General features: G+C 34.8%; 1 protein-coding gene across 7 annotated transcripts in view; it reads left to right on the top strand.

Annotated features, from left to right (window-relative positions):
• Positions 1 to 25638, top strand: part of DLG2 (discs large MAGUK scaffold protein 2) — a 1520398-nt gene that overhangs the window by 866110 nt on the left and 628650 nt on the right. For all 7 annotated transcript variants that reach the window (XM_031963714.1, XM_031963717.1, XM_031963716.1 and 4 more), the window contains 2 exons: positions 14238 to 14374; positions 25152 to 25296. In XM_031963714.1, the coding sequence (XP_031819574.1) occupies positions 14238 to 14374; positions 25152 to 25296 (282 nt within the window). The remainder of the gene's footprint in view (positions 1 to 14237; positions 14375 to 25151; positions 25297 to 25638) is intronic.

The raw sequence follows: 25638 nt of genomic DNA, 5'->3' as shown, positions 1-25638 counted from the left end.
TATATTTTTTAATACACATTACTTTATGTGCGAAATTAAGAAGTGAACATAGCATATGTTGATTTACATTGTCTCCTTCATTCTTTTTCTGGATGCAGATGGCATTTTCTGTCCAAAGAATATTGGGATTACTTTGAATCATTGAACCATTGAAAAGAACCAAGTCTCTCATAGTTGATCATCACACATTCTTGTTAATATGTAAAATATATTCCTGGTTCTGATTGTTTCTCTCAGCATCAGTTCATGTAAATCTTTTCAGGCCTTTTTAAAAATCAGCTTGTTCATTATTTTTTATAGAACACTAATATTCCATTACATTAATGTACCATAACTTGTTCAATCATTCCCCATTTGGTGGGCATCCCTTCAGTTTCCAATTCTTTGTCAAAGAATTGGCTGCTACAAACATTTTTGTACATGTGGGTCCTTTCCCCTCCTTTATAATTTCCTTGTGATACAGACCCAGTAATGGCATTGCTGGGTCAAAGGGTATGCACATTTAATAGCCCTCTGGGAATAGTTCCAGATTGCTTTCCAGAGTGGTTGGATCACTTCATAACTCCACCAACAATGCATTAGTGTCCCAGTTTTCCTGCATCCCCTCCAAGATTTATCATTACTTTCTCCTGTCATCTTAGCCAATCTGAGAGGTGTGAGGTCGTATCTCAGAGTTGTTTTAATTTTTAATTCTCTAATCAATAGATATTTAGAGCATTTTTCATATAGTTCTAGTTTGTTTTAGCATTTAATGACCTAATCATTTCAGAACAGAGGTGAACATCAGTGGGAGAAACACAATGCACTTACTTCAATCCCACCTGGCACCAATAGGTCTCACAGAGATTGTTGTTTGTCCTTTGTTCTCGAAGAGGACCACAACATCAAGGGAGTGATTCCATGACATGCAAGTGAATTAGATTTAAATGAGGAAGAGCTGGTCAGGGTCCCCTGCCTTACTTTCCCTGTCCAATGGCAAGATATAGATCAAGATGACTAGAGATGAATCTGAGACATTGCACAAGCACCAAGAGAAAATGGTTTGCTTTCTTATATAAAAGATGTAGGTGCGGTTTCCAATTGACTTCAGGTGCTTAATCCCTATGGAGAGAGCCCCACATGTTCTAGGAATTCTGTAGGGTTTGGGCTTTCCTCTGATGGAAGAAGCTTGATTTCTTTTTCCTTTTCTTTATTGTATTTGAGTTAGAAAAATTATTTGCAGGCATCCATACAGGCATGAGAATTTTAAAAGATATTTTTGTTATATTAGCATATATGCAGGAGTGAGTGTAACCTTCAAATTCAGAAACCATAGTAAGACATATGCTTGTAGGGAAAAAAAGTCCTCATTCATCTATTATTTATGACCTATACCAAACAAACTTTGTTAAAAGAGAAAGAATAATTTTTCCCCTACTGAACTGTAAACTCTATGAGGCAGGAATCCTACTTTAAGTAATGTTTATATCTGTCCCAGCATCTAGCACAGCAATCTACACAATAGGTATTTGGAAGATCTGTGATCCAGTAATTACAGAGGACTCAAGGTATGAGATTTCTTCCACTAACATATTTCCATAAGTAAATCCTAGTAAGATATTTGGCAAATATGGAGATAAAATTATTATATAAAGGGTCACATAGCTGTTAAGTGTCAAAAATGGAGAGTTTTAACCTAAGTCTCTCTGACTCCAGGCCTAGTAAATATCTGTTTTTACTCTGCATAGAGTATTAATATTTGTAGAATGCATGAATATCATGGAGAATGAAGAATTAGAATGCTTGGATTAAATGTTGAATTCAACAGCTATTTGCTTCCATTCTTAAAATGTCTGAGATTTAATTGGTAAGAGGGCTCCCGTCTTCAACCAATAACTCAGCCCTTCTTCAGCTTAATAATATTCAGCGCTAGCTACCCTTGAAAAACCTTTGAGGTTGACTTAGTTAAGCTAGTTCTTGGACAACAGAAATAATTTATCACAGGCCTTTCCAGTTTGTTGGAACTGCCATAGTATGATGCTCATAGGTATAGTCTTCAACTCAGCATCAGTTCAGTTTCTTCATCAGAACTTAACTTGAAGGCAGGAAAATCTACAAATGAAACCTCAAGCACTTAGTAGTTCTATGATCCTTGAAGTCACTTTGCCTTAATGTGCCAGGTAATGTTCTAAGTCTGTAACGAATTTGCCAACCAAAGGAGTTCTTTGTACCTGTAAAATCTGAGGTCTAAGCTATTATTTAGAGAATTCAAGGTTACCTCCTTACCATGAAGAAGTATTAGAAAAGGACTTTAGTAAGCCTGATTGATTGATTTAATTTCATAGTTTATTTATATAGCACATTTCCTCTTTGAGCTATTACACAAAACATCCACAATATCAGCATTCCATAGTTAAATAGCTCAGTTGTGGAGAAGTAGAAGAAACAGAGCTAAAAATAACTCAGTAGAAAGAGCAGTGATAACAAATCAGGGGATTTGGGTTCTAGTCCTGTGACCTTGAGAATAACTTAAATTCTATGAGTCTCAGTTTCTTCTCTAAAATGGTAGTGGGGATCGTGGTAGAGTTGATTTATGTCAAGGCTTATTAATCTGAAGTCTCTACATGACCCTGAAGTATATAAATAGATTCCAATAGTCCATGGTTTTAGATGTGGAGGTGAAGGTGAGGATATATCTTTATTTTCACTAACCTCTATCTGAAATTTAATATTTCCTTCAATTATTTAAAAATAATTATTCTCAGAAGACTTCACCAGACTGTCAAAGGGGTCCATGACACAATAAAGGTTAGGGACCTCTGGTCAATATGATCACTAAGTTCCTTCCCAACTCAAAATAGACAACCAATGGGAGGTGGCAAAAAGGAATAGAAACTCGAGGACCTCATTGGAAAGTTTAGTTTTAGAGAGGAGAAATAGATATCTTTCTCCAGGAAAAGATGCAAAGCAGAGTGGGGAGGAAATAGTTGATATTCCAAAGTTTGATGAACAAACTTATAAGTCCTTGTTTTTCTCAATTGTCTCAATAAAATACATTTTCCAAAAGTAAATAAAAATAGCAATAGGTTTGGAGTCCACAATTCTAGCCTTTGCTGCACTGTGGTTTTGGGCAAATCACTTTATTTCTCTGGGTTTTATTTTATCATCTATAAAATATTAGAATTAGAATAGATGATGTATAAGGAGCCTTTTGGATCATAAACAAGATGATACCATAGTGCACAGAGTTCTGGGTCTGGAATGAGGAAGAATATGAATCCAAAAATGCTTCCTATCAGTCTGACTCCAGGCAAGGCTCTTCGAGTCATTCCAATTCTGTTTGCCTCAATTTCCACACCTGTAATATGGGTGTTAATAATCAAATCTACATACATCCCAGGATTGTTGTAAGAATAAAATAAAATAACATTTGTTAAGTGCTTTAGGATAGTGTCTTGCACATAGGCCCTATATAAATGATAGTTATTGTGATAATAAGCATAAAACATTCTTGTAAAATGAGTGTTAAAAGAGGCCAGTGAGGAATGGAGACCAATGTGGAGCGTGGAGATTTAGAAGCATAGACTTTAAAGAAGGAACACGTTATTCCTAAGAAAGATTCTGATGGCCTGTTTTGTTTGTAATACATACCTTAGGAGTAAAAAAAAAAAATCCTTTTATTTTAATTTGTTCTTAATAGCATCTTAATTTTTTCCAATTTCATGTAAAGATCTTTTTCAACTTTAATTTTTGTAAGATTTTGAGTTCTAAATTTTTTTCTCCTTCCTTTTCTTCCCTCTCCCCTCCATATTAAAGAAAATGAAAAGAAAAAAGTGACTAAGAAATGAAGCCTTAGTTTATACTTAATAATAGCTTCAGAACATTGAGGGCCATTTTAGATGAAAAGAGTAAATAAAAGAGACATTTATTATTTAGAACTTTTTTCTTATTCAGTATTATATTTCTGGTGCATATAATTCTGTCCCCATTTATTGACCCATGGGTTTGTGGTTTGGGTGCTCCCTCCATGAATTCAGACTCAGAAGATAGCCAAAAAATCCATCCTCCTGTAGCCAAATTGTTAATGAGCCTCTCTGAATTTTATCCTTGGATAAAAGACATTTGAAAACTGTTCCCGATATCATTGTGGAAATGTTTCCAGAATGGTTGGACTGGCTAGAGCTGCTACTGTACTCTGTACTCTACAAAATTCATGGTTACTTCCAAGGTTTAATTTCTAAAACTAAAAAATGTCCCATACAAGGTCTTGCAAAGGTGACTGTTGAAAACTATCTTTGCATATATTTGGAAAAATAAAAAGCTATTTAAAAAAATTTCTTCAAAATAGATGACCACTTTTCAGGGATGGTATATAGGGAATTAATGTTTTTATATAAATAAACTTGTATTGATATTTTTGTTTAAAAACAAATTCCATAATTGTATAGTTATACATATCAATTTGACCACATGCATGTATAAACATATATACATATTTATACACATATGTAATATACATTTAAACATATGTATATATTTTGATTTGTTTATAAACTATGTTCCACTCCCAGAAGAAAATTACTTAACCAAAAAGGTACCTGCTCTTTGTTTTGAATGAATCTGAATGTATAAGGTGCTATATAGATCACTTTTTATAGGGGTACAAGCATCTTACTGCACTAATCTAATGAAATTCTGCCAAACCAGGATAATGAAATATTGGAATAACCACCTGGGAGCATTCCCAAAGAATCACATAAAATCAAATTGGTCCAACTAAGTCATCAACTATGAATAAGGATCAGTCTTCTCTTAAGATATAATTGTTTGTTGTGTATGTGTTTCATTCACTGAGTTTTGGAGCATTGGTTTTATTCGAAGTAGATTTAATTACCTTTATTACTCACTATTTGTATATCGTGGCTAGTCATTTCACCTCTATGGCCCTCAATTTTTTTATCTTTAATATAAAAGAGTTAAGATTAGACAACCTCTAGGGTACTTTTCTGGGATAATAATCTATAACTTTGTGACTGCATTTTTCCTCTGATGAAGGAGGAAGGTCACAAAATACCTAGGAATTTATTTTGGCGAGGTTTCAGCTTATTTGCCTTCAAAATATTCTACTACTCTAGTTTTTCCACTTCTGAATTCTACTTCATTCATTTCCTTGAGAACAGGAAATGATTTTGATTTTCTTTGTTTCTCCTGCTCTTAACACAGAGAGTGATATAATGTAAGCACTTAGTAATTTCTTGTTAACTGACTAGACAGATCCAGCAGATATACTGATTGCCATTATTTTGTTAAATCAACTGGGAATATATCTGACCCACTTAACTTATTTCCTTAGATCTTGAGGGGATTTTTTGTTTGTTTTCATTTTATTCTTACAAAGGACAGAGCACCGAAGATTCATTATACCTATCTTCCCCAGAGCTACATAATATCTAAAGTCTAGCCATCAAGAAGTGGAAGAAATAGTGAAACTATAAGCATTTCACATTTGGGTTTTTTTTAGATTGGTATAATATTTTGTCAGACAGTCAGCTATGATTTATTAAATGTCTACATGTGCCAGGTACTGTGCTGAGTACTGAAGATCAAAGAAAAGCCAAAAAAAAAAAAAAAAAAAGGAAAGTCCTTGCTCTCAAAGGGCACAACTTACAAAAATCTGTGTAGGAACAAGAAGGCAGGCACTGCAATAAAGAAATAGATCAACTTTCAGCAGAGTTGCAAAGGAAACCAGCAGGCAGAGATGAGGAGGAAAGGTAAGTTCCAGGATGAGAAACATCTACACATCAAATGTGGGGGTTGGACCAAATTCCCTTTATGATGTGTCCCATATAAAAAATGCTCAGAGTCAGAAGATAAAATGTTAAATATGAGGGACAGAGAGGAGGCCAGAGTTTCTGGAAGGCAGAATTTGGGGAGTGGTATAAGATGTATAAAGACTAGAAAAGTAGGAAGGGGACTGGTCATAAGGATTTGATTTTTGATCCTAACGGAAAGAAGAAGACAATTGGATTTTATTGAATGGAGAATGATCTGATCTGATCTGGGCTTTAGGAAAATCATTTTGACAGTTGAAAGGAAGATGGATGAGAATGGGGAAAAAGCTTGAGGCAGGTCACCCTACCAGCAGACTAGAGCAATGATCTAGAAATGAGATGGCACACCAAAGTGGTATCAATGTCAGTGGAAAGAAGGGGGGGGCATGTATGAGATATTACAAAGGTAGAAATCACAGAACTTTTATTAAAAGGTTTCAATTAAATACTGAAACAAGGATTAAAAATTCATTTGTCTGTGCCTACTTTCTTCATAGTTCCTGAAAATTAATAAGAGCAGCTCCAGTAATCACAACTGACATTTAAATAGCCTTTTAAGGTTTTCAAGGCTCTTTATAGACATTATCTCATTTGATCCTCCCAACATCCCAGTGAGGCAAACTTAGATACTCTCTTAGAACTGGGAATTTCTTTGGTGGATTTTTCCTCTATTCCTCATCTTATGTAAGTCTTGTCTATGTCCTTCCATAAATCTATATAACACTTACCCAGTGCATTGGAGTCCTTCTTTATCTTTAGAATAATAGTGTCATTCTAGATCTTTCTAGTCTGGGTTCTCTCACTCTTACTACATGACCAATTCTCCTACTTTTCTAGGTATATGTGCATTTTATATTGTCCTGTTTCCTGATTAGTGAACAATTTTTTTTTACCCAAATGACTAAAGTTAGAGTTGGAGGACTGACTTGAATTTTATTTCATTCTGCTTTTTCTAGTCCCTTTCACTGGTAGAGTCTTTCCCCTCAGATTTCCTCCCATTTATACTGTAGATATTTTTTGTATATACATAGTCATTTACTTCTTGTGTCCATTACTAAAATGAGAGCTTGTTGAGGGTAGGGACCATGTTTTGACTTTTCTTCAAAATCCCAGAGCTTAGCCCTGTGTTTGGAATATCATAAATGCTTAATAAATTTTTGGTGGTTAATTAATTGGATGTGGTGTTTGACCTGAATTAAGAAAGACCTGAATTCAAATTCCACTTTTTTACATTTACCACTTATGTGAATATGGGCATTACTTTACCTCTCGGATTCAGTTGCCCTATCTAACAAATCATATACCTGTAGTCTCCATCTACATGGATCAGTGGATAGAGTGATGGACCTGGAATATGTTTGTGAATTCAAATTGGCCTCAGACACAAAATTACCCTGAGAAAGTCACTCAACCTTATTTATCTCAGTTTCCTTATTTGTAAAATGAGTTAGAGAAGAAAATGTCAAACTACTCCAGTATCTTTGCTAAGAAAATCCCAAATGGAGTCACAAAAGGTGACACAACTAAAAACAACTAAACAACTAACAAAATACCTCCCTCACAGTGCTGAGAGACACAAATGGGGTAATCCATAGAAGGTCAAACATATTAAGTTTAAAGCTTCATTATGATGATACAAATACTGGAAGACAGCCATCAGATCTAAAGTCTCCTCATCTCAAGATCAGCATTCTTCCGAAATGCTTCTTCTTTATGTTATGTTTGTGGTAGATGTAGCAAGGATATAGAGACAAATAAAAATGGTTCAAACAAACTGCATCTCAAAACTGGGAGATCTGGGGACTAATGTCATCAACTTGTTGAGTTACTTCTAGCAAGTGATTTCCCTTCCTTAACTTACAGTAAGAAAATTGGGAAGCTTGAACTAAAATGTTAGACTGATTGACCTGAAACTGGAAAGGAACTCAGGGACTGTTTTGTCTGCTTCCTCAATTTATTATAACGAAACAGATGAAGTGAGTTTAAGTGGCTTGCCTAAGATTACACAGCTGATACCTTTCAGAGATGGAGTTTGAACCTGGAGTGTCCAACTTAAGAACCAGTGGCTTTTCTACTCTATTACATTACCAATTTTCTAAACTTAGTTCAGTTGTTTAATCTGTGAGCCTATTGCACACACATACACAACTATCATACATTTTGGATTAGGAATGAATCAGAATTTTTCTCTCTTATTTTATTTTTTTCAGTTGAATATAAAAATTGTATCATTCATATTTTAAAATTTTGAGTTTCAAACTCTCTCCCTCTCTCCCCTTCTTCTTAAGAAGGCAAGCAATTTGATAACAATTATACTTGTGTAGTCATACAAAACATTCCCATAATAGCCATGTTGTAAAAGAAAACACACACAAAAGGAAGAAATATTAACAAAGTTTTAAATAAAAGTTAATCAGCATTCAGATTACATCAGTTCTTTCTGCATAGAATTTTTCATCATGACTCCCTCAGAATTGTCATAGATTATTGTCTTAATAAAAACAGTTTTCATCCACAGTGGATCTTGGTATAATATTGCTGTTACTGTATGTGATATTCTCCTAGTTCTCTTCACTTTATTATCAGTTCATATAAGTCTTCCCATGTTTTTTCTGAAAGTATCTTACTTGTCAAATGAATCAGAATTCAAGAGTTGGCAGGATGTCTGCAGCCATCCAGTTTAATCCTTATACCAGTCTAACATATGTGACTAGTAGTCATCCAGTCTCTACTTAAAAAAACACCAAAAAGTTGAAACTTACTAACTCTTAAAGAAACCCTTTTGTAATATACACAAAATATCCCAAAACTTCAAAGGACTGATGAATTAACTTCCTTCTGGCTAAGCAAATCGGGGAAGGCTATATTAAGAAGAATTGGCAAAAGACCTGAGTTTTTAAGTAAAGGTAGTATCTCAACTGATAGAAAAAAGGTAGAAAAAAAAATATTCCAGGTTTTGAGAATAAGATGAACAAAGATGTGAAGGCTAGGATGCTGAGGGCATTTAAAGAATGGCAATTCATCCCATAGTCATGAGTTATAGGTGGTAGAATTTTATCAATGGCTGCTCAGTTTCTCATAGCCATTTAATAATTTTATAACACATGAACACCTATTCTTAGCCATTGAATTTGATCTATAGAACAAAGGAGGCTCTGCAAAGCTTTGAAATGGAGTACTTTTCTTCATTTGTCTCTACATTGTTAAACAGCAGACTCAAGAAAATAATGACTTTACAATTTTGTGTCTTCAAAGAGCAATTTTGTCCATCAACTGGAAAGCTATTTGAAACTAGCCTGCTTTTTCTTATATATCTAATTGTTGCATATAATATATGGAGGACAGAGGTGAAATATAAACTTATTCACTACAATTGGGTGGGTATATTTATGCCTGTTGGTATCTGTTAAGATAACAGTGTTAGTAGTACAATCTTAGACTTCAAATGTCAACCAAATAATTATTTCCCATGTAGCCTTAGCCTTGTTTAGAGAAATGATTTAATGCTTCAGATTTTTTGTAAGTCATTCTGCCAGTAATATTTATTTGGAGCTCAAAGTACATAGATGTGAATCCCTAGGTTTTGTGTTCTGTGTATATATGTGTGAGAATTTGTGTGTGCATACCCACATAGGTGTGTTTGTATTGCATTTTTAAAGCTGTATTTTTCATTGTTAAGAATAACTTTTGGGTATTCACAAACAAAAAAATTGGTCCCCAGTGTACAAATAATGGCTTTGGGGAAGAAACAGGAATGGAATGTAGTTCCCTCCTCTCAAAAGATAGGAAGAAGCTTCCTCCAGGAGAATGATGCTTTTATTATCAGAAATGGTCACTATCTTAACTTTTTTTTTTATTTTAACTTCATTACAAGGGGATGTTTGATTCTAGCAAATGAGAAAGGGGAGGGGGAGGCGAGGAATTTCCAGTAGTGATTATGGTTTAAAAAAATAAAAGTCAATTAAAATATCATTAAGTAATAAGAAATAAAAGCACTAAAATTTTCATTTTATATAGGGAAAATTAAACCATGTTAATAATGCAGTGGGATATTTAATTCAGAAGTTTTTGGTAGGTGTTCCTAATGTTAAAAGCAAAGCAAATTTAATGAAACCTTCTGATTATTTCTATAATAAACTTGCCTGGAGAAGGACATATCTCCCTCTCCTTGATTGTCTGCAGCTAGATAAACATATTATTTAAATATGGCATTGTCATCAATCCAATCGTTGCTGTGACAGCAGTAGATAAATACAAAGAATAATTACTCACTTCTGTAGGAAATGAAACAACACTTATTTTAATTGTCCCAGCATTCTAAATTCATTTTGCATTTATTATTAACAACAGCAATAATAATTCATACATTCAAAATTCATCAAATTTCTAATATAATTCCAAAGATGTTTCACTGCAATTTATCACCCTATCATCTATCTATTAACTAATCATTCACATTATTTTGACAGCATATATTGCTACCCAATAGAAAAAATTTAGTTCATAGAGTCCAAATGAAGATTGAACAAGTATTCTTTGTTGTTGTGGTAACATAAGTTAGAATGACCATTATTATTGACTTCCCCTATCACCAGTGTCAGAAGACTTCCCATTTAGCCATCTTTGGTAATATTAGAATTAGCATCTAATACTCAGTTATTTTCTGTTGTTTGAAACAACATGTCACAACTTCTAGACTGAGTTCAAACCCTAGTGTTTAGTGATTGTGCAACTATGGCCAAGCACTTAATTTTCCCAAGCCTCAGTTTATTCATCTGCCAAAAAGGAATAATAATATTTATAGTGGCTACTTCATATAGTTCTTGTAAGATCCATATAATATGTTATTTGAAAAGGACTTTTCAGACTTTTTAGAAAAGTCATTATTATATAAAAGTTAGTTATCATCTACATTGTTGGACTTAGGGAGAGGGGAAAGGTATAACAATTCTCCTTTTTCTCACATGGCTTCAGCCAGAAGAATTTGTTGTTCGGATGTTTCAGTCAAGTTCAATTCTTCATGACCTCATTTGAAATTTTCTTGACAAAAACACTGTGGTTTACTATCTCCTTCTCCCTCCCATTTTATAAATGAGGAAACTGAGGTAAACAGGGTTAAGTGACTTGTCCAGGCTCACCTAGCTAGTAATTGTTTGAGGTCACATTTGAACTCAGATCTTTCTGATTCCAGGACTTCTCTATCCATTACACCACAAGCTATTCAACCAAAACAACAGTGAGCCTCAGTGAATCCTCTGTTCTATCAGGGGGGCTGTGCAAGTCTTAAGTTACATACTTCTTTAATTCAAAACTGAGAATTTGTTTTTTTGAATATTTTTTGGTTTTCATTAAAACAATAACCAATGGGGCAGCTGGATGGTTCAGTGGATAGAGCAGCAGCCCTCATGTAAGGAGGACCTGAGTTGAAATCCCACCTCAGACACTTAATACTTGCTGTGTGACCCTGGTCAAATCACTTCATCCTATTGCTTCACCAAAAATAAAACAAAGTAAAAGAACAATCACTGATCTTCTAATTAAAGCTTCATATAAAGAAGGGATGTATATGATCTCTCATCCACATGGGAAGCATGTTTCCTGATCACACTGGAAATTGCAAGAGAGCATAATTATAAGCTTTTGAAGGACCTTAGGCACATTTTCCATCTGTCTCCTGTCTTTTGTTCTCCCTCCCTCCTTCTTCTGCAAATACACACATACACTCTCTTTGTCTTCTCTCTGTCTCTCTCTTTCTCTGTGTGTGTGTATCTTTCTCTTCCTCCCTTGTCTCTGTCTCTTCTCTTTCTCCTTTTTTTCTGTTTTTTCTGTCTATCTCTGTCTCTCTATTTGTCTGCCTGTCTGTGTCCGTCTGTCTGTCAGTCTGTCTCTTTCTCTCTCTGTGAGTGTCTCAGAAGCATTCCTGGACTCTTCTACTCTTCTCCATTGGTTGAGAATATTTATCAACTCGTAGATTTTCCTTCCTTTCCAAGATCTATTTGTGAGTTTTGGTGATTTTAGAATTATACTTCAGGTTTACATTCATGACTTTCAACAACTTGGATTGGTAGATTGATGGGAAAAGGGCAAGCATTACAGACCTAGTGAAGAATTTGAATATATATGTAAGTGAGAAAACCTGGGAAATGTTTGAGCCATGGTATCTTTATAGAAATCATTTTGAGGGTCTGTTAGTTCCTATTTCATTTTTTCTCTACCACTTCTAATCTAGCCAGAGATTACCAGACAGCATAACTGATGTCCCTGTCAACTTCTGATCAACTTCTGAACTTTCCCAGGTCAAATAATGGGTCAGTGTTGAGCTAGAGAAGTGGGCTTTGTTCTCAGACCCAGACCATATCCACTGCACTACCAGCTTTCTCAGAACACTTTTCATGAACAGAAAATCAAGACTTTGACCTGGACACAGAGTCCCATGAGGCCCTTTATTTTAGACCTTTTGGTCTGCAAAAGTTGATCCATTAAGGCCTTCAAGAAATGAGGCCTGACCTGTGATTTTATTGGAATAGGAAATTCAAGCCTGAAAAATAGCTCCAGTCTCTTATTTTAGAGAATTGCCTGGGGTGCTTTATTTATAGAGATGATGCTGGAGGAGTTGGGATCACAGAGGCTAGCAATCAATCAGCACTTAGGGATACTGACTTGAAGTTTGGTCCTTCTGGCTCCAAGGTCAGTTCTGGGGCACTTAACTTTGCTGACTCTCTAGGGCCAATTAATCAATTAGAATGCAAATAGGTGATGATCATTAAATATAGTCATGTATATCATGCAGATGAGCAGTCAAGCTTCTTGAGTTAATTATTCTGTTAGAATGATTATAAAATAAAATGAAAATATTCATAGAAAATATGAGGCAGTCTTTTGTTGGGGGAAAAAACTCTGAATTCTGTCATTCATGTGCCTTTAATTTCACGTAAACCCTTTCCTCTAACTTGAAGCTTATCATGACTTTTTTGGGTGTGGAATAATTTTTTTCTGCCTCTAATTTGATAAAATTATACATTCATAGTTACTTTTAAAATGATACTTAATATTTTCTACTCTGTTCTAACCAGAATAAAATGCAAAAGCAGGAATACTTGTTCTAAATGTCTCCCCATTTGTCAGTGATATGAAAATATTTAGTTCTATAATTCAAAATCTCCCCCCCTTCTTTCTTCTGTTTCTTTTTTTCATCCTCCTTTTCTCCCCCTCTTCTTCCTCTTTTCTTAGTTTCATTTTGTATGTGGGAAATAGCCATTTACTATTCATTAAATTGCTTACTTAGCAAAGTGTATTACTATATATAATAACTATAAGGAAACAGAAATACAGATTTATGATAATATGACTTTGGAGGGAAGAAATCTGAAGGACCCTTATTTCTTCCTCATATTCTTTTTGAAATACTATTGAATGAATGAATGAAAATAATTTAAGTACCAAACATTGTAGTATGCTGGAGATAAAGATACAAAAGCAATGATATTCCTGAATTCAGTAAATTTAAATTTTGATGGGGAAGACAAAATATGTAAGAGAATGATGAACTGGGAGGGCAGTATTTTGCTTCTAAAGGTTACAGGAATGGTGAATGGAGCCAAGGGGGAGGATATTAATATATCCTTTCAGGAACAATGAAAGAGTGGATTTGGTTGTGGTTACAGAACTGGAATGAAGGATGAGTACTCAGGAAATATATATAAGAAGAAAGCTAGAGAGAATATGGAGCTGAGCCTACATGGGCCATCAATCAGGCCACTGGGGCCTCAAAAGGGATTCTTTGTGGGCATGGTTTCTGATTATTTTACCTACCCAAATTGTCAGAGGCTTTCAGAGTTTTCTTATCCCTTCGTGTTCTTCATTCAAGAATGCCTAAACCTATAGATCTCTTTCTATATGTATGTCTATCAGAATAAGACTTCATTTTCCAAATAATGAGAGTCAGGTATTTTGAATTTACTGAAGTATAACAATAATGATTGGTCATAGTTAATTTATATATGAAGAGAACTATATTGACCCATTTCCAGCAGGATCATTTCTGATTTTTTTTCCTAACAAAGGTTATAGATTTATGCAATTCTACTGCATCCTCTTGTTTCAACCTGCTTTGGACCAATATGAAAGACTTAAGAAATGATGAGTTAAAGTCAGGGATACAGATTGTAGCCAGAGAATATTGCCAAGTTAATTGGCCCATGCAGGATAGAACTTTTGACCTTGGTCTCATTAGGAATAGTCATCAGAAATCCTCAACTTCTTGAAGTTAAAGAAGAGGGGGAAAAGAGTCTAGTAGAATGCCCATTATTGGAAAAATACTATAATGGATATTCAACTATTTCAGAAAACTATGTCAAAGAATTACATTGTTTTTATTAAATAAATACTACATAAAAGGTCTTTTTTTCTGTCATTTTTCTCCAATAGGTCTAGGCTTCAGTATTGCAGGAGGTGTGGGCAATCAACACATCCCTGGAGACAACAGTATTTACGTTACTAAAATTATAGATGGAGGCGCAGCACAGAAAGATGGACGTTTGCAAGTAGGAGACAGACTACTAATGGTAAGCATGACTAAAAAGTAAGCATTTATATACCTAGGAAATCCTGGCTTTGCACATTGTCCATATTTGGAATTATGAAAATTAAAGCAGCTAAGAATAACAGGAGAGAGCATGGCAAGACTATTTTGTACAGTTGAAAAATGTAAGAAGACAACATGATGATTTATAATGAGGATTTTCTCTGTAGTCAGAGAACCTGGCTTCAAACATTACCTCTGATGCTCCTTACCTGTGAGATATTGGACAATATCTCACTTATCTTCTCTCACTTTCCTCATCTGTCAAAAGAAGAGATAAGTATGGATCTGGCCTCTAAAGATAAATACAACTTTAGTTTTATAATCATGTTAAGTTATCTGAGTTTTTGTAGTTAAAAAAAATGAAGCCAGAGTTACCATTGGTTTTATCACATAAGATTCAAGCTTTATGTTGATGTTTCATTTTATATGAATAATGAAGTCCAAAAGAGGGAAGTTTTTCTTAAATTTTAAATTTTAACAAGTATTTCCATTGTATGAGTTAAGTAATCCAACTATCTAAAAGGGAAGTTGTGCATATATTATTATGTTCATTTTATAACTGAGGAAATTAAGGATCAGGGAAAGAAAGTGATTTGCTAAGAGTAACATGATTAGTAAGTGACAAAACCAGAATCCAAATTCATACCTTCCTTGATGCTAAGTTCAGCATCCTTTCTACCATACCACAATTATTCTTTATTCTGACTAGGAAAATTGGAGAGGGATATAAAAGGAATCACATTTGAACATTTGACATTGAAAAATGGGAAGGATTTCAAATGGTAAGAAAATGAAGGAAGAATCGAAATGCCAGACTTACTAAATGGTATGAAGAAAAATATGGAGGTGGGAAAACATGGGACATCTTTGGGTAGCAGAATCACTCTCAACATTTATGTCATTCCCTGACCCATAACCAATCACAGAACTTTAGAACTGAAAGATACCTGATAGCTCATGTATTATAACTCTTTACCTGAGTTCCCTTGATATGATAGGGAAGGTAATGAAACTTCCACATATATATCTATAATGATGGGGAATTCAACGTTTTCAAAATCAGCCATCTCATTATTGGATAGATCTAACTGTAAAGAAGCTCATTCTGGAAGTTGACTTCTATCATCTTAGAACTTCTATCAATTGATCCAAGTAGAATAGATCTCTTTTACAGGATGAGGGGAAAATAATCATTTATGTATCACCTCCTATGTGCCAGTCACTATGTACTGTGATTTTCAAATATTTATCTCATTTTGCCCTTACAACAAACCTTGGGAGATAAGTTCTCTTATTATCCCAATTTTACAATTGAAGAAACTGAGGCATTCAGAGTTGCTTAGGGATATATAGCTAGTAAATGGTTGAGGCCAGATTTGAATTTAGATATTCCTGCTTTTAGGCACAGAATTCTATACCTCTACTACCTTGCTCCCTGTAACCTTTCACAGGAAAAATCATATCCCTTTCTCCCAAGTATTTTTTTCCTCAGGGTAAACATCCCCAATTTCTTCAACCATGTATATGATATATAGTTATTTCAAGCCTCATTTGAATTTCTATGGGGAAAAAATTAAATTTCCTATATGTGACAATGACAAAACACTCATATAACTATTATTTATTTGGACTCCTGTATATCATCAAAAATTTAACCCCCGAATTTTTGTCCCTGAGAGACAACAGTATAGTAAAAAGATTATGTGCATTATATAGAAAAAGGTCATGGCTTCAAATCTTGGGTTTGGGAATATATTAGCTATGTGACTAAGGGCTCATTATTTAATGATCTAATGTCTCAGTTTCCTCACCTGCAAACTGGTGCTAAATATTCTCACTATCCATTTCACAGGAATGTTATAATGAATGATCTTTGTAAACTATAAAGTGGTATATAAGTGTGAATTATTATTATTACCATTATGATCTGTGAGCATTGTAGTAGATGTCCTAAATAGTAACTTTACCCCTTCCTTTTCTTATTGTTCTGACCATACTTCTTCTCAAATACACGCATAGACACACACAGACACACACACATTTTTTGTGTTGTCTAGAATCTTTCACAAGCCTTTGCTTAATGGAGGCTTCCACTTTCTCATAGTTTTGTATCTGACCTAAAGACAGCTGCTTTGCTCAGTAGGTATTGTGCCTGGAAGTAGGAAGACTTGAATTCAAAACCAGCCTCAGACTTTTTCTAGCTGTGTGAGCTGGAGCAAGTCTCCTTAATCTCTGCTTGCCTCAGTTTCTTCAACTGTAAAATTTAACACCTTCCTTCCAGAATTGTTGTGAGGAACAAAATGAAATAATTCACTTCAATTAAATAAACACTTGTTAAGTACCCACTATGTCCCAGGAATTGTACTAAACCCAGAGCAGAGAAAGGAAGAATAATCACATTGTTCTATAGAATGATGTCCTTTAGAATCAAAACCAAGCAGAGTTGCTGAAGTAAATTGAGAGTTACCTGGAAAGTTCTCGATCCACTTTAAAGGAAGGTTGTTAGGGGAGAAGCAACTGAGGCAGTTAAGGTAATGAGGCACTTTGCTAAATAAATAATATTTGTAAAGCTCTTAAATTGCTTGGCCCATAGCAGGTATTGAATACAACATTTGTTTTCCCTCTCCTCTTTGTATTTGCTCATGTCTGTGTGCTGTTCAAGGATTTCTACCTATCTGAGAACCTTGGAAAAGCTCCTACTGGTTCTCCAGATAATTACCTCTCTTCTTAATCACTGGGATTGTTTGTGAATATTATCAGAAAATATTTTCAAACCATGACAAGTTACTCTCCCTCTCCAGGCCATGGCTTCCTCACTTGTAAAATAAGTAAGCTAAAGTAGGACTTCCCTTTTAGCTCATTAACCTCTGATGATGTGATCTCAAACCCTCCTGGTCTATATATTATATTCTTTCTAGCAACCACTTTGTACACTGTTCTCTACCTATTACAAATGCAATGTCATGCTAAGTGTTGTGGGCTGACTTTTTTTTTTTTTTAACTCTGTTTAGAATTCTAGACTGATTTTCACATTCTAAAATAGCAATAATAATAAAGTCATTGGAAATCTGTAAAAAATGTTTCCTGGCTTCATGCTACCAGCTCACCCTCTTTTACCATTTTTCTTGACACTCATTGTCAAGGTAACTTTTTTTTTTCCCCAAAAATAACTAAGACATAATTCTTAAATGTCTTAAATTTAAAACATGGTAAAAAAAAATGCACCTGGAATAGGAACAGATAGCCTGTCTTATGTAAGAGGGGAAAAAAATAGCCCTGCCCTCCGGGTAGGTGCCAAGCTTGGAAGATCAGGGAAGGTTTGAAAAGAAATGATTCAGTGCATATTGTGTAAAAAATAAATGACTAGAAGCTTCTGAAAGACAGATTGCTGGAAACAAAAGGAAGATGAGTTCTCTTTCTTCAAAGCACAAAACACATTATGTTTCCTCTCTTGCTGAATTCCATCCTTATCTTTCCCTTCCCCTTCCCTTCGAGCAAGGAAGTACAGATTATCCAGCTCCTTTGAATCACCAGCTGGGTCCTTCTGTATTATTCTTTTTCTAAAGCTATTTACACTATATCTTTTTCCCATGCTTCAAATTTCAAACCCTCAGTGATTTTTACTTTGGGTTGGTATCCCTTGTACAAGATCCTGAACTCAGCATGCCTTAGCAGACACATTCTGAGTGGCCCACTTTATCCCAGTAAATCCCCTACTTCTCAGCTGCCCTTCCAGGGATAAGCCTCATTGTACTTGACTCTGATTTTGCTAGCTGTGTGATCCTGGGCAAGTCACTGTCACAGGCAAAATGACAATAATAATAGTATCTATCTCTTAGGGATCAAATGTTAAATAATGTTTTACAAATCTTCAAGTAGTATGTAAATGTTACTATCATTAGTACAAAAAATACTAACTTTCAGGTTAAAAGACCTGGATTTGGCTCTGCTCACCAGTTATGTGACCATAGACAAATCATCTCACTTCTCATCTGTAAAATCACAGCAATCCATGTTTATAAAGAGCTTTAAAAGTTTGCAAAATTCTTTAAATATGGTCTTTTTATTTTATTAAAGATTTTTATTTACAAAACATATGCATGAGTAATTTTTCTTTTTTAAATTATTATTATAGCTTTTTATTGACAAAATATATGCATGGGTAATTTTACATTGACCCTTGCAAACACTTTTGTTCCAATTTTCCCCCTCTTTCCCTCTATCCCTTCCCTAGATGGCAGGCAGTTCCATAATCTTAAACATGTTAAAGTATATGTTAAATACAATGTATGTATACATAAATATCATCTTTTATTGGAGCCTCAAGAGCAGCCTTTGAAGTGTGTACTGCATGATCTCATTATGAGGCTGAGTGATCGATCTGTCTGTAGTCAACTACTGTTAAGTACCTGAGGCAAGCAATGAAGTCAGGTCTTTATTTCTCCATATCCAACATTCTATCCACCAAACCAGGATGCCATTCATAGCTCTCTGCCAACACATGAAGGGATGGCATGTGGAGGAAAGATGAGGCAAGTTCTGTTTGACCCCAGAAGATAGAACAAGAAGCAATGAGTGAGAGTTGCCAAGAGACAAATTCAGGATTGATACAACTAATTAATCAACAAGCATTGAGAAAATGAATGCTATATGTCAGGAATCATACTTGGCACTAGGAAATAAAAACATAAAGAATGAAACATTTCTTATTTTCAAGGAGTTTACATTCTTAAGGAAGATGATGAGTATTATATATTATCCCAAAAGTTGAAGTTTAAACTATTAAAGTTTAAAAGTCTATATAGTCTCAAATACCTGGAAAAGAAATACAATTAACAAATATAAAGAAAAGGAAATAATTTACTGAAAACAAAAATTTACTGAAAAAAAAAACATAATTTACTGTTTGTCCTTTGTTCTTAAAGAAGACCATGATATCAGGGAGGGGATGCCATGACATGCAAGTGAATTGGATTTAAGTGAGAGAGGGTTGAGCAAGGTTACCTGCCTCACCTTCTCCTCCAGAGTCATCTGGATCCAGGAGCAAGATCAGGATGGTTGTAGGTGACCTTGAATGTAATGGGAGACCTTGGTCTTTTTAAGCTAAGGTCTTCCTTCAACAAGTCTCAGTTTGATTGAGGTCACATTCAGTAATCAGTTAACAATTGAGGCAAAGAATCTACTCTTTCACTTAGTCAAAAAAAAAAAAAATCTAAATAAAGCCTCTAAGTAATAGTTCTCCTTCATTGGAGGGCTTTGTGGCAAGGCTGGGAAAAAAAATGTTTGTTGGGTATACATTAAAAGAAATTCTTTAGGGGATAGGAGTATGAATTGCACTAGTTCTAATTCTGGAATTCTGTCATGGCTCAAGATCCCATCTGCTGAATCACTGTTGTTACGACAAATTTCATGGAGACAGCAACTTAAGACTACATTCATGTTCTAGGAGTTTCCTATGCTAAGAGAAGCCACAAATGAGCCTATACATGCAAGCTTTTGTCATTATTTATTTATTTATTTTTGCTGAGGCACTTGGGGTTAGGTGACTTGCCCAGGATCACACAGTTAGGAAGTATTAAGTGTCTGAGGCCAGATTTGAACTCAGGTTCTTCTGACTTCAGGGCTGGTGCTCTATGCTCTATCCACTTTGCCACTGCCCCAACTAATTTTTTTAATTGGAAATAATGTCAAGAAGTTTTAATTCAATAAGCATTTGTTAAACTTATTCCTAATCTCAAGGAGCCTATATTCCAAGAGAAGAGAAAACAAATGTGTATAGAAGTATATGTGTGGTATATGCAAGTATATGCTATATTATAATCATATATATTCTGTAAAAACTGTTTATGTTTATTATCTATACTATATATATGTACATGTATATAATTAATAAATATATGCAGCATGTACAGAATAAGTAAATATATTTAATAAATACATTTATAAGAAAATATTTGATATAAGTTAGAGCTATCCAAAGGTGGCAGGAACTTTATCAGGGATTTTCCAAACTTATCTCTGGGATGTTGTTTGGATCACTGGGAATACAAACTTATCTCTGACATTTTTAAAGGCCTCGTAGTTTCTCAAATTATAGTTTAGGTGCCCTTCCCAACCCACTTCCTACTCCCTAATTCATTTTCTGGTTTGCCTCCAATCCTGACATTGTTGACTGCATATTCATTTTCCCATATCCATCATCTGCTTATTTTGTTGCTTGTGGCAAGTACTTCCATTCCTTCCCCACCACCACCACCCTCCTCCACACCACTCTGTACCTCTGTTCTATTGTGTTCATTCGCCAGGCACTAGTTTAAACTCCTACACAGCCTAATTTATCCTGAGTTGGCCAGCACATCCCCTGGCACCTTCTTGTTCATCTGGAGTTTGCCCTACTCCCCCGAGCTCACACTAGCATTTCATCTTCTCTCTGAGTCATGTCACCAACAGCTTTTCTTGTGCTCTGTTCTCTTTGCTAAGATGAGGAGACCACCATCTAGCACATGTGATGTGCCCACCATACAACACCTCCTTCAGAGTCTCAGGATTGCTTTCTAAAGTGGAGAACTGACTGCTCGGCCCTCACCATCTATCCCAGACAGTGCTAGAGAAAATCGGATGCTGTACAGCTCTCATCCTAGAAAGGGCGGTGCATTTGATAGCATTCCTTGGGATTCAATTTGGGTTTTAATTCTAGTTCCACCCTCCACTGTCTCAAGAAACTCACTTTTATCTCTGTAAATTTTACTTCAATTATAAAATAAGAAAGTCCAACTAGATGGTCTCTGCAAATTATAGAAACAACATTGGATTAAGAATCAAGAGACCCGTTTTGAGTTCTTCGGTTTAGACATTCAGTAGCTGTATTTTCTTGGGCAAGTAACCCTCCCCCTCATTTCTGGGTTTTAGTCACCTCTTCTGTAAAAAGAGAGGGAAAAGAGGTGCTGAAATGATCTGTAAAGACCCTTGCAAGTTTGAACATTCTAAGGTCCTTGATTCAGTGGAAGTAACAATCACAAGAGTCATCAGCCAATCAGCTGCATCCTCTCCAGACAATCAGCACCAGCTGTAGCCCCATTGTCTTGAGAGTTCATAGGATAATACACACACATAATTAACCCAAACAGACCCACTTTTGTGCAATACAATTTGAAGACTTCAGCACAAAAGAAGACTTCTTGGGAGAGCTCCCATACTATTCTAGAGCTTTCAAAAGACCACATACAAGCCTCATCAGCGGTATCCTAATTAAACTCAACAGCTCACAGATGTTCCCAGGAAATGCATACAGAAGATTTTCACCAAGGAATATGCTTTCTGGAAAATAAATAAAACAAGTTGGTGGACATCACCACAAAAGCACATTTCAGTAAGGGTTTTTTTGTGTTTCTACAAAGCCACTAGCAATTCCTAACCAAAGCCAATCAAATTATAGAATGTCTGAATCACTGGGTGAAAACCATTAGTCCTCCTTGAATTGTTTTTTTTCAAAATTTCAAGAATATTCCCTCCCCCATACTTTTAATCACAGTAATGAATAACATATTCATAGTCATTTTCTCATAATCACCCTGTGAAATAAGGGACATAAACATTGCCATCCTTCTTTGGTCTATGAAGAAGAAACCAAAGATCAGAGAGGTTAAGGAACTTGCCCAGATGGTAAATGAAAGACTAACTCTAGACTAAACTCCAAGTTCAGTGTTCTTCCCACTCTACTACCCTTTCTCCTCCACTGGTCTCCCTGCTTCAAGTATCTCCCTTCTACAATCCATCTTCCAAACAGCTGCCAAAACAACTTGCCTAAAGCCTGAATCTGAGTGTATCTGATTCCCTTACACTGGCTTCTTAATCCATAAAGGATCAAATATAAACTTTGCCATTTGGTTTTGGTTAATCTCTTTACAACTGACCCCTTATAGACTTATCATGTATTATTCTCCTCCACTAATTCTGAGATAACCAAACTTAACTTTTCTTTTCTCCTTTTCTTTCATTCATTCATTCTTTCTTTCTTTCTCTCTTTCTTTTTTTCTCTCTTTTTCTTTCTTTCTTTCTCTTTCTCTGTCTCTCCTTCTTTTTCTTTCTTTCTCATTCTTTACATATAACAATACATCTCTTCCCCCTTTATCTTTACACAGGTTGTTGCATATGTCTGAAAAAGCACACCCTTCTCATGATTATCTCCTAGAATCCCCTCTTCTCCTTCAATACTTTTTCCTTTCAATATTCAGTTCAAGCATTGCTTCCACATGAAGCCTTTCCTAATGCCTCTCAAATGAGATAATATTGTAAATTGCCTAGCATTTTAATGCCTGACAGATAGTAAATATTTAATAAATTCATATTCCCTTCCCTTTCCTCTTCACTCCCCTCCAAAAAAATTAACTTGTATTAACTTGATATACACATGTGTAAATATAAATATATTATATATATATATATATATATATATATATATATATATATATATATATATATATCATCTTCTCCAAAAGACTTCTTGAGGGAAGGGTCTGTTTCACTTTCGTCTGTATCTCCAATGCTTAGCTCAGTTTCTGATACAAACTTAGCAATTAATAAATCTGTGATCATGGTTGATTTCTGCTGATGAAGTCTCAACAATGTCAAGACTCTTATAAAATGCCACCTTTCTCCAAGCTTCCCTGATCTCAGCAATCACTAATTATCTGCCTTCTTTCAGGTTGAACAACACAATTTAAGTTCCCTTAAATAATTATGGTGAAATTTTAATATATAAAGGCTGATTGCTAGCATTTATATTATACTTGAAGGTTTGCAAGGCACTTTACCTGTGTTATTTCATTGGATCCTAAAAATAATTCTGTGAGGTGGGTGCCACTATTATATTGTTATTATACTCATTTAACTGGTGAGGAAGCAAACTGAGATAAACTTACCCGGCTTCTCATAGCTAGATAAGAGCAGGACTTATATCTTATTTTTTACTTTAGTATCTCTCCCAGTACACAAAATTCTATATACAGCAGGTACTTTGTGTGTATTGGCTAAATTGACATCAAATTCCCATTTTTGTCCATATTTTCTCTGACCTTATACACTTTTCTGACTGTTAAAATGCAGTGAAATAAGTGTCAAATTTCTAACAGTTTTCAAGATGATCTTCCTGGGGATCTTATTCTACCCATCTGAAAGAGAAAAAAGGGTAGGTGCACACTTCTCTGTGACTTGGTGACAATTTCATGAATATCATGCTTTCCTCCCTCTCCTGGAATTGGGGATGAAACATTGTCAAGAGCCTACTGAAGTTAGCACTGCTTTTCATTCAACCCAGCTAGTTATTTGGCAGTAGAATTCTTATCTATTCACCTGTCAATCCACTATGTAAAGGGAAAAAGGCTTTTCTTTATTGCACTGCTTGTACTGGTACCTCTCAATACCATGGTCAAAATATATGAAACCATTTCTGATGATTCCTTTCAGAATGAACACTTCTTCCATCTGCTTCCATTCTTCTTTAAGCAACCTTAAGCAGAGAAGGCTTTAGAGGAATATAATAGGTGCCTCCAAGCATTTGAAGGGCTTCCATGTAGAAGAGGGAATAGGCTAAGAGAATAATACAAACTTTATGAAGTGACTACTGTTCACAGAGCAATGTGGTAGGAGATGAGGAAAAGGTAAAATTTAGTCAATTTTTAAAAAAGGAACTTCTAAAAAGGAGCTATAACTAGGTTTGATTGAGGAGGATCAGGAGAACTTTGTGGAGAAGGCACATTTTGAGTTGTGCTTTAAACCATTAGCAGAAATTCAAACTATGATAAGAAAAACAACATTTTGGGCCCTCTAATTAGCTACAGGGAACCAAGAGGCATAAAAAAATCAGCAGTAGTTCAAGATAAAAAGCTCATCCAATTTGATTAGAGCATGAAATTTATTTTATATTTATTAGCACCATGAACTTGTCTATTCTCTTCTAATTGCTATTTTCATGCTATGGAAATGTGTCATCTGTTTCAGGTCACACTCATGAGTATCTTCTTTGGCTGCTTTGCTTAACTAGAAAACTTAATTCATTTGTCCTAATTCTTTTTTTTTTTCTTTCATTAAATGTATTTTTCTTTTTTAATGAATAAAAATGTACCTTCTTTCCCTCCCACCATCAAATAAGATAATATTTGTAACATGCTTGGAACATAGTATGCACTAAATGTTTATTCCATTTCATTCCCATATTCTTCTTCCCCTCCCCTACATCAAAAAACACAAAACAGATGAAGAAGCTGTATCAGTATTGAAGAACATTTCATTTATAATTTATCTAGAAGTTGGAAAATAAACCATCATTTATAGGACAAATATGCAAACCAAATTCCCATTTTACATATACAAATACTACATATGTTTATATAAATATGTATGCATATGTTCATGCACACATATATAAATACACACCCATCTATAAATATGTTTTGTCATTGCTTCTCTGGAAGCAAAAATTGTTTATTGGATTGATAAGAGTTCTTCACAAATTTTTGCAAAGATAGATGTTGAAAATTATCTTTGCATGTATTTGGAAAAATAAAGTACTATTTAAAATAAAAAATAAAGTTAAAAGCACTGTAAAAAAATAAGTTTTCTTGCAAAAAAAAAAAGAGTTCTTAAGTTTTTTCAAGTTGGCAGTCTTTTTGGTATTGTTATTGTATAAATTGTTCTCCTGGTTCTGCTCAGAGTGATACTAATTAATTTTGTTGATTTTTTCCCCCTTTTTCTTCAAGGTAAATAACTACAGTCTAGAAGAAGTAACACATGAAGAAGCTGTAGCTATATTGAAGAACACTTCAGATGTAGTTTATCTAAAAGTTGGCAAACCAACCACCATTTATATGACAGATCCTTATGGCCCACCTGATATTACTCACTGTAAGTACTAAGTAAGATGGTCATTCCATCAGCTTCCTACCTTGCCTGAACTGGAATAATGTAAAACCTTAATCACTTTAGATCATCACCCTTTTTAGCCATAAAAAGTACATTCCAGCTCCCTCCCTCACTATGCTCCTAAGACCCATGTCTCTTGATGAAATGAGGAAGATAACAGATGAGGACCCTTAGCAATTCTCCTTGATCACTGTATTGGAAATGCTTAATGTGCTGTGTAATACAGTGTGATTGCAGTAATTTTTTGTAACCATATTTTAAAATTGGTATTTCTCAAGTGCCAAAAGGCATGATTAATGCTTCATGAGAGAAATCCTAATATCT

The sequence above is a fragment of the Sarcophilus harrisii genome, chromosome 3 (genome assembly GCF_902635505.1).
Source record: "Sarcophilus harrisii chromosome 3, mSarHar1.11, whole genome shotgun sequence".
In the NCBI taxonomy this organism is placed as follows: domain Eukaryota; kingdom Metazoa; phylum Chordata; class Mammalia; order Dasyuromorphia; family Dasyuridae; genus Sarcophilus; species Sarcophilus harrisii.
The sequence above is the reverse complement of the archived record's forward strand: the minus strand, read 5'-3'. Positions and strand labels throughout refer to the sequence as shown.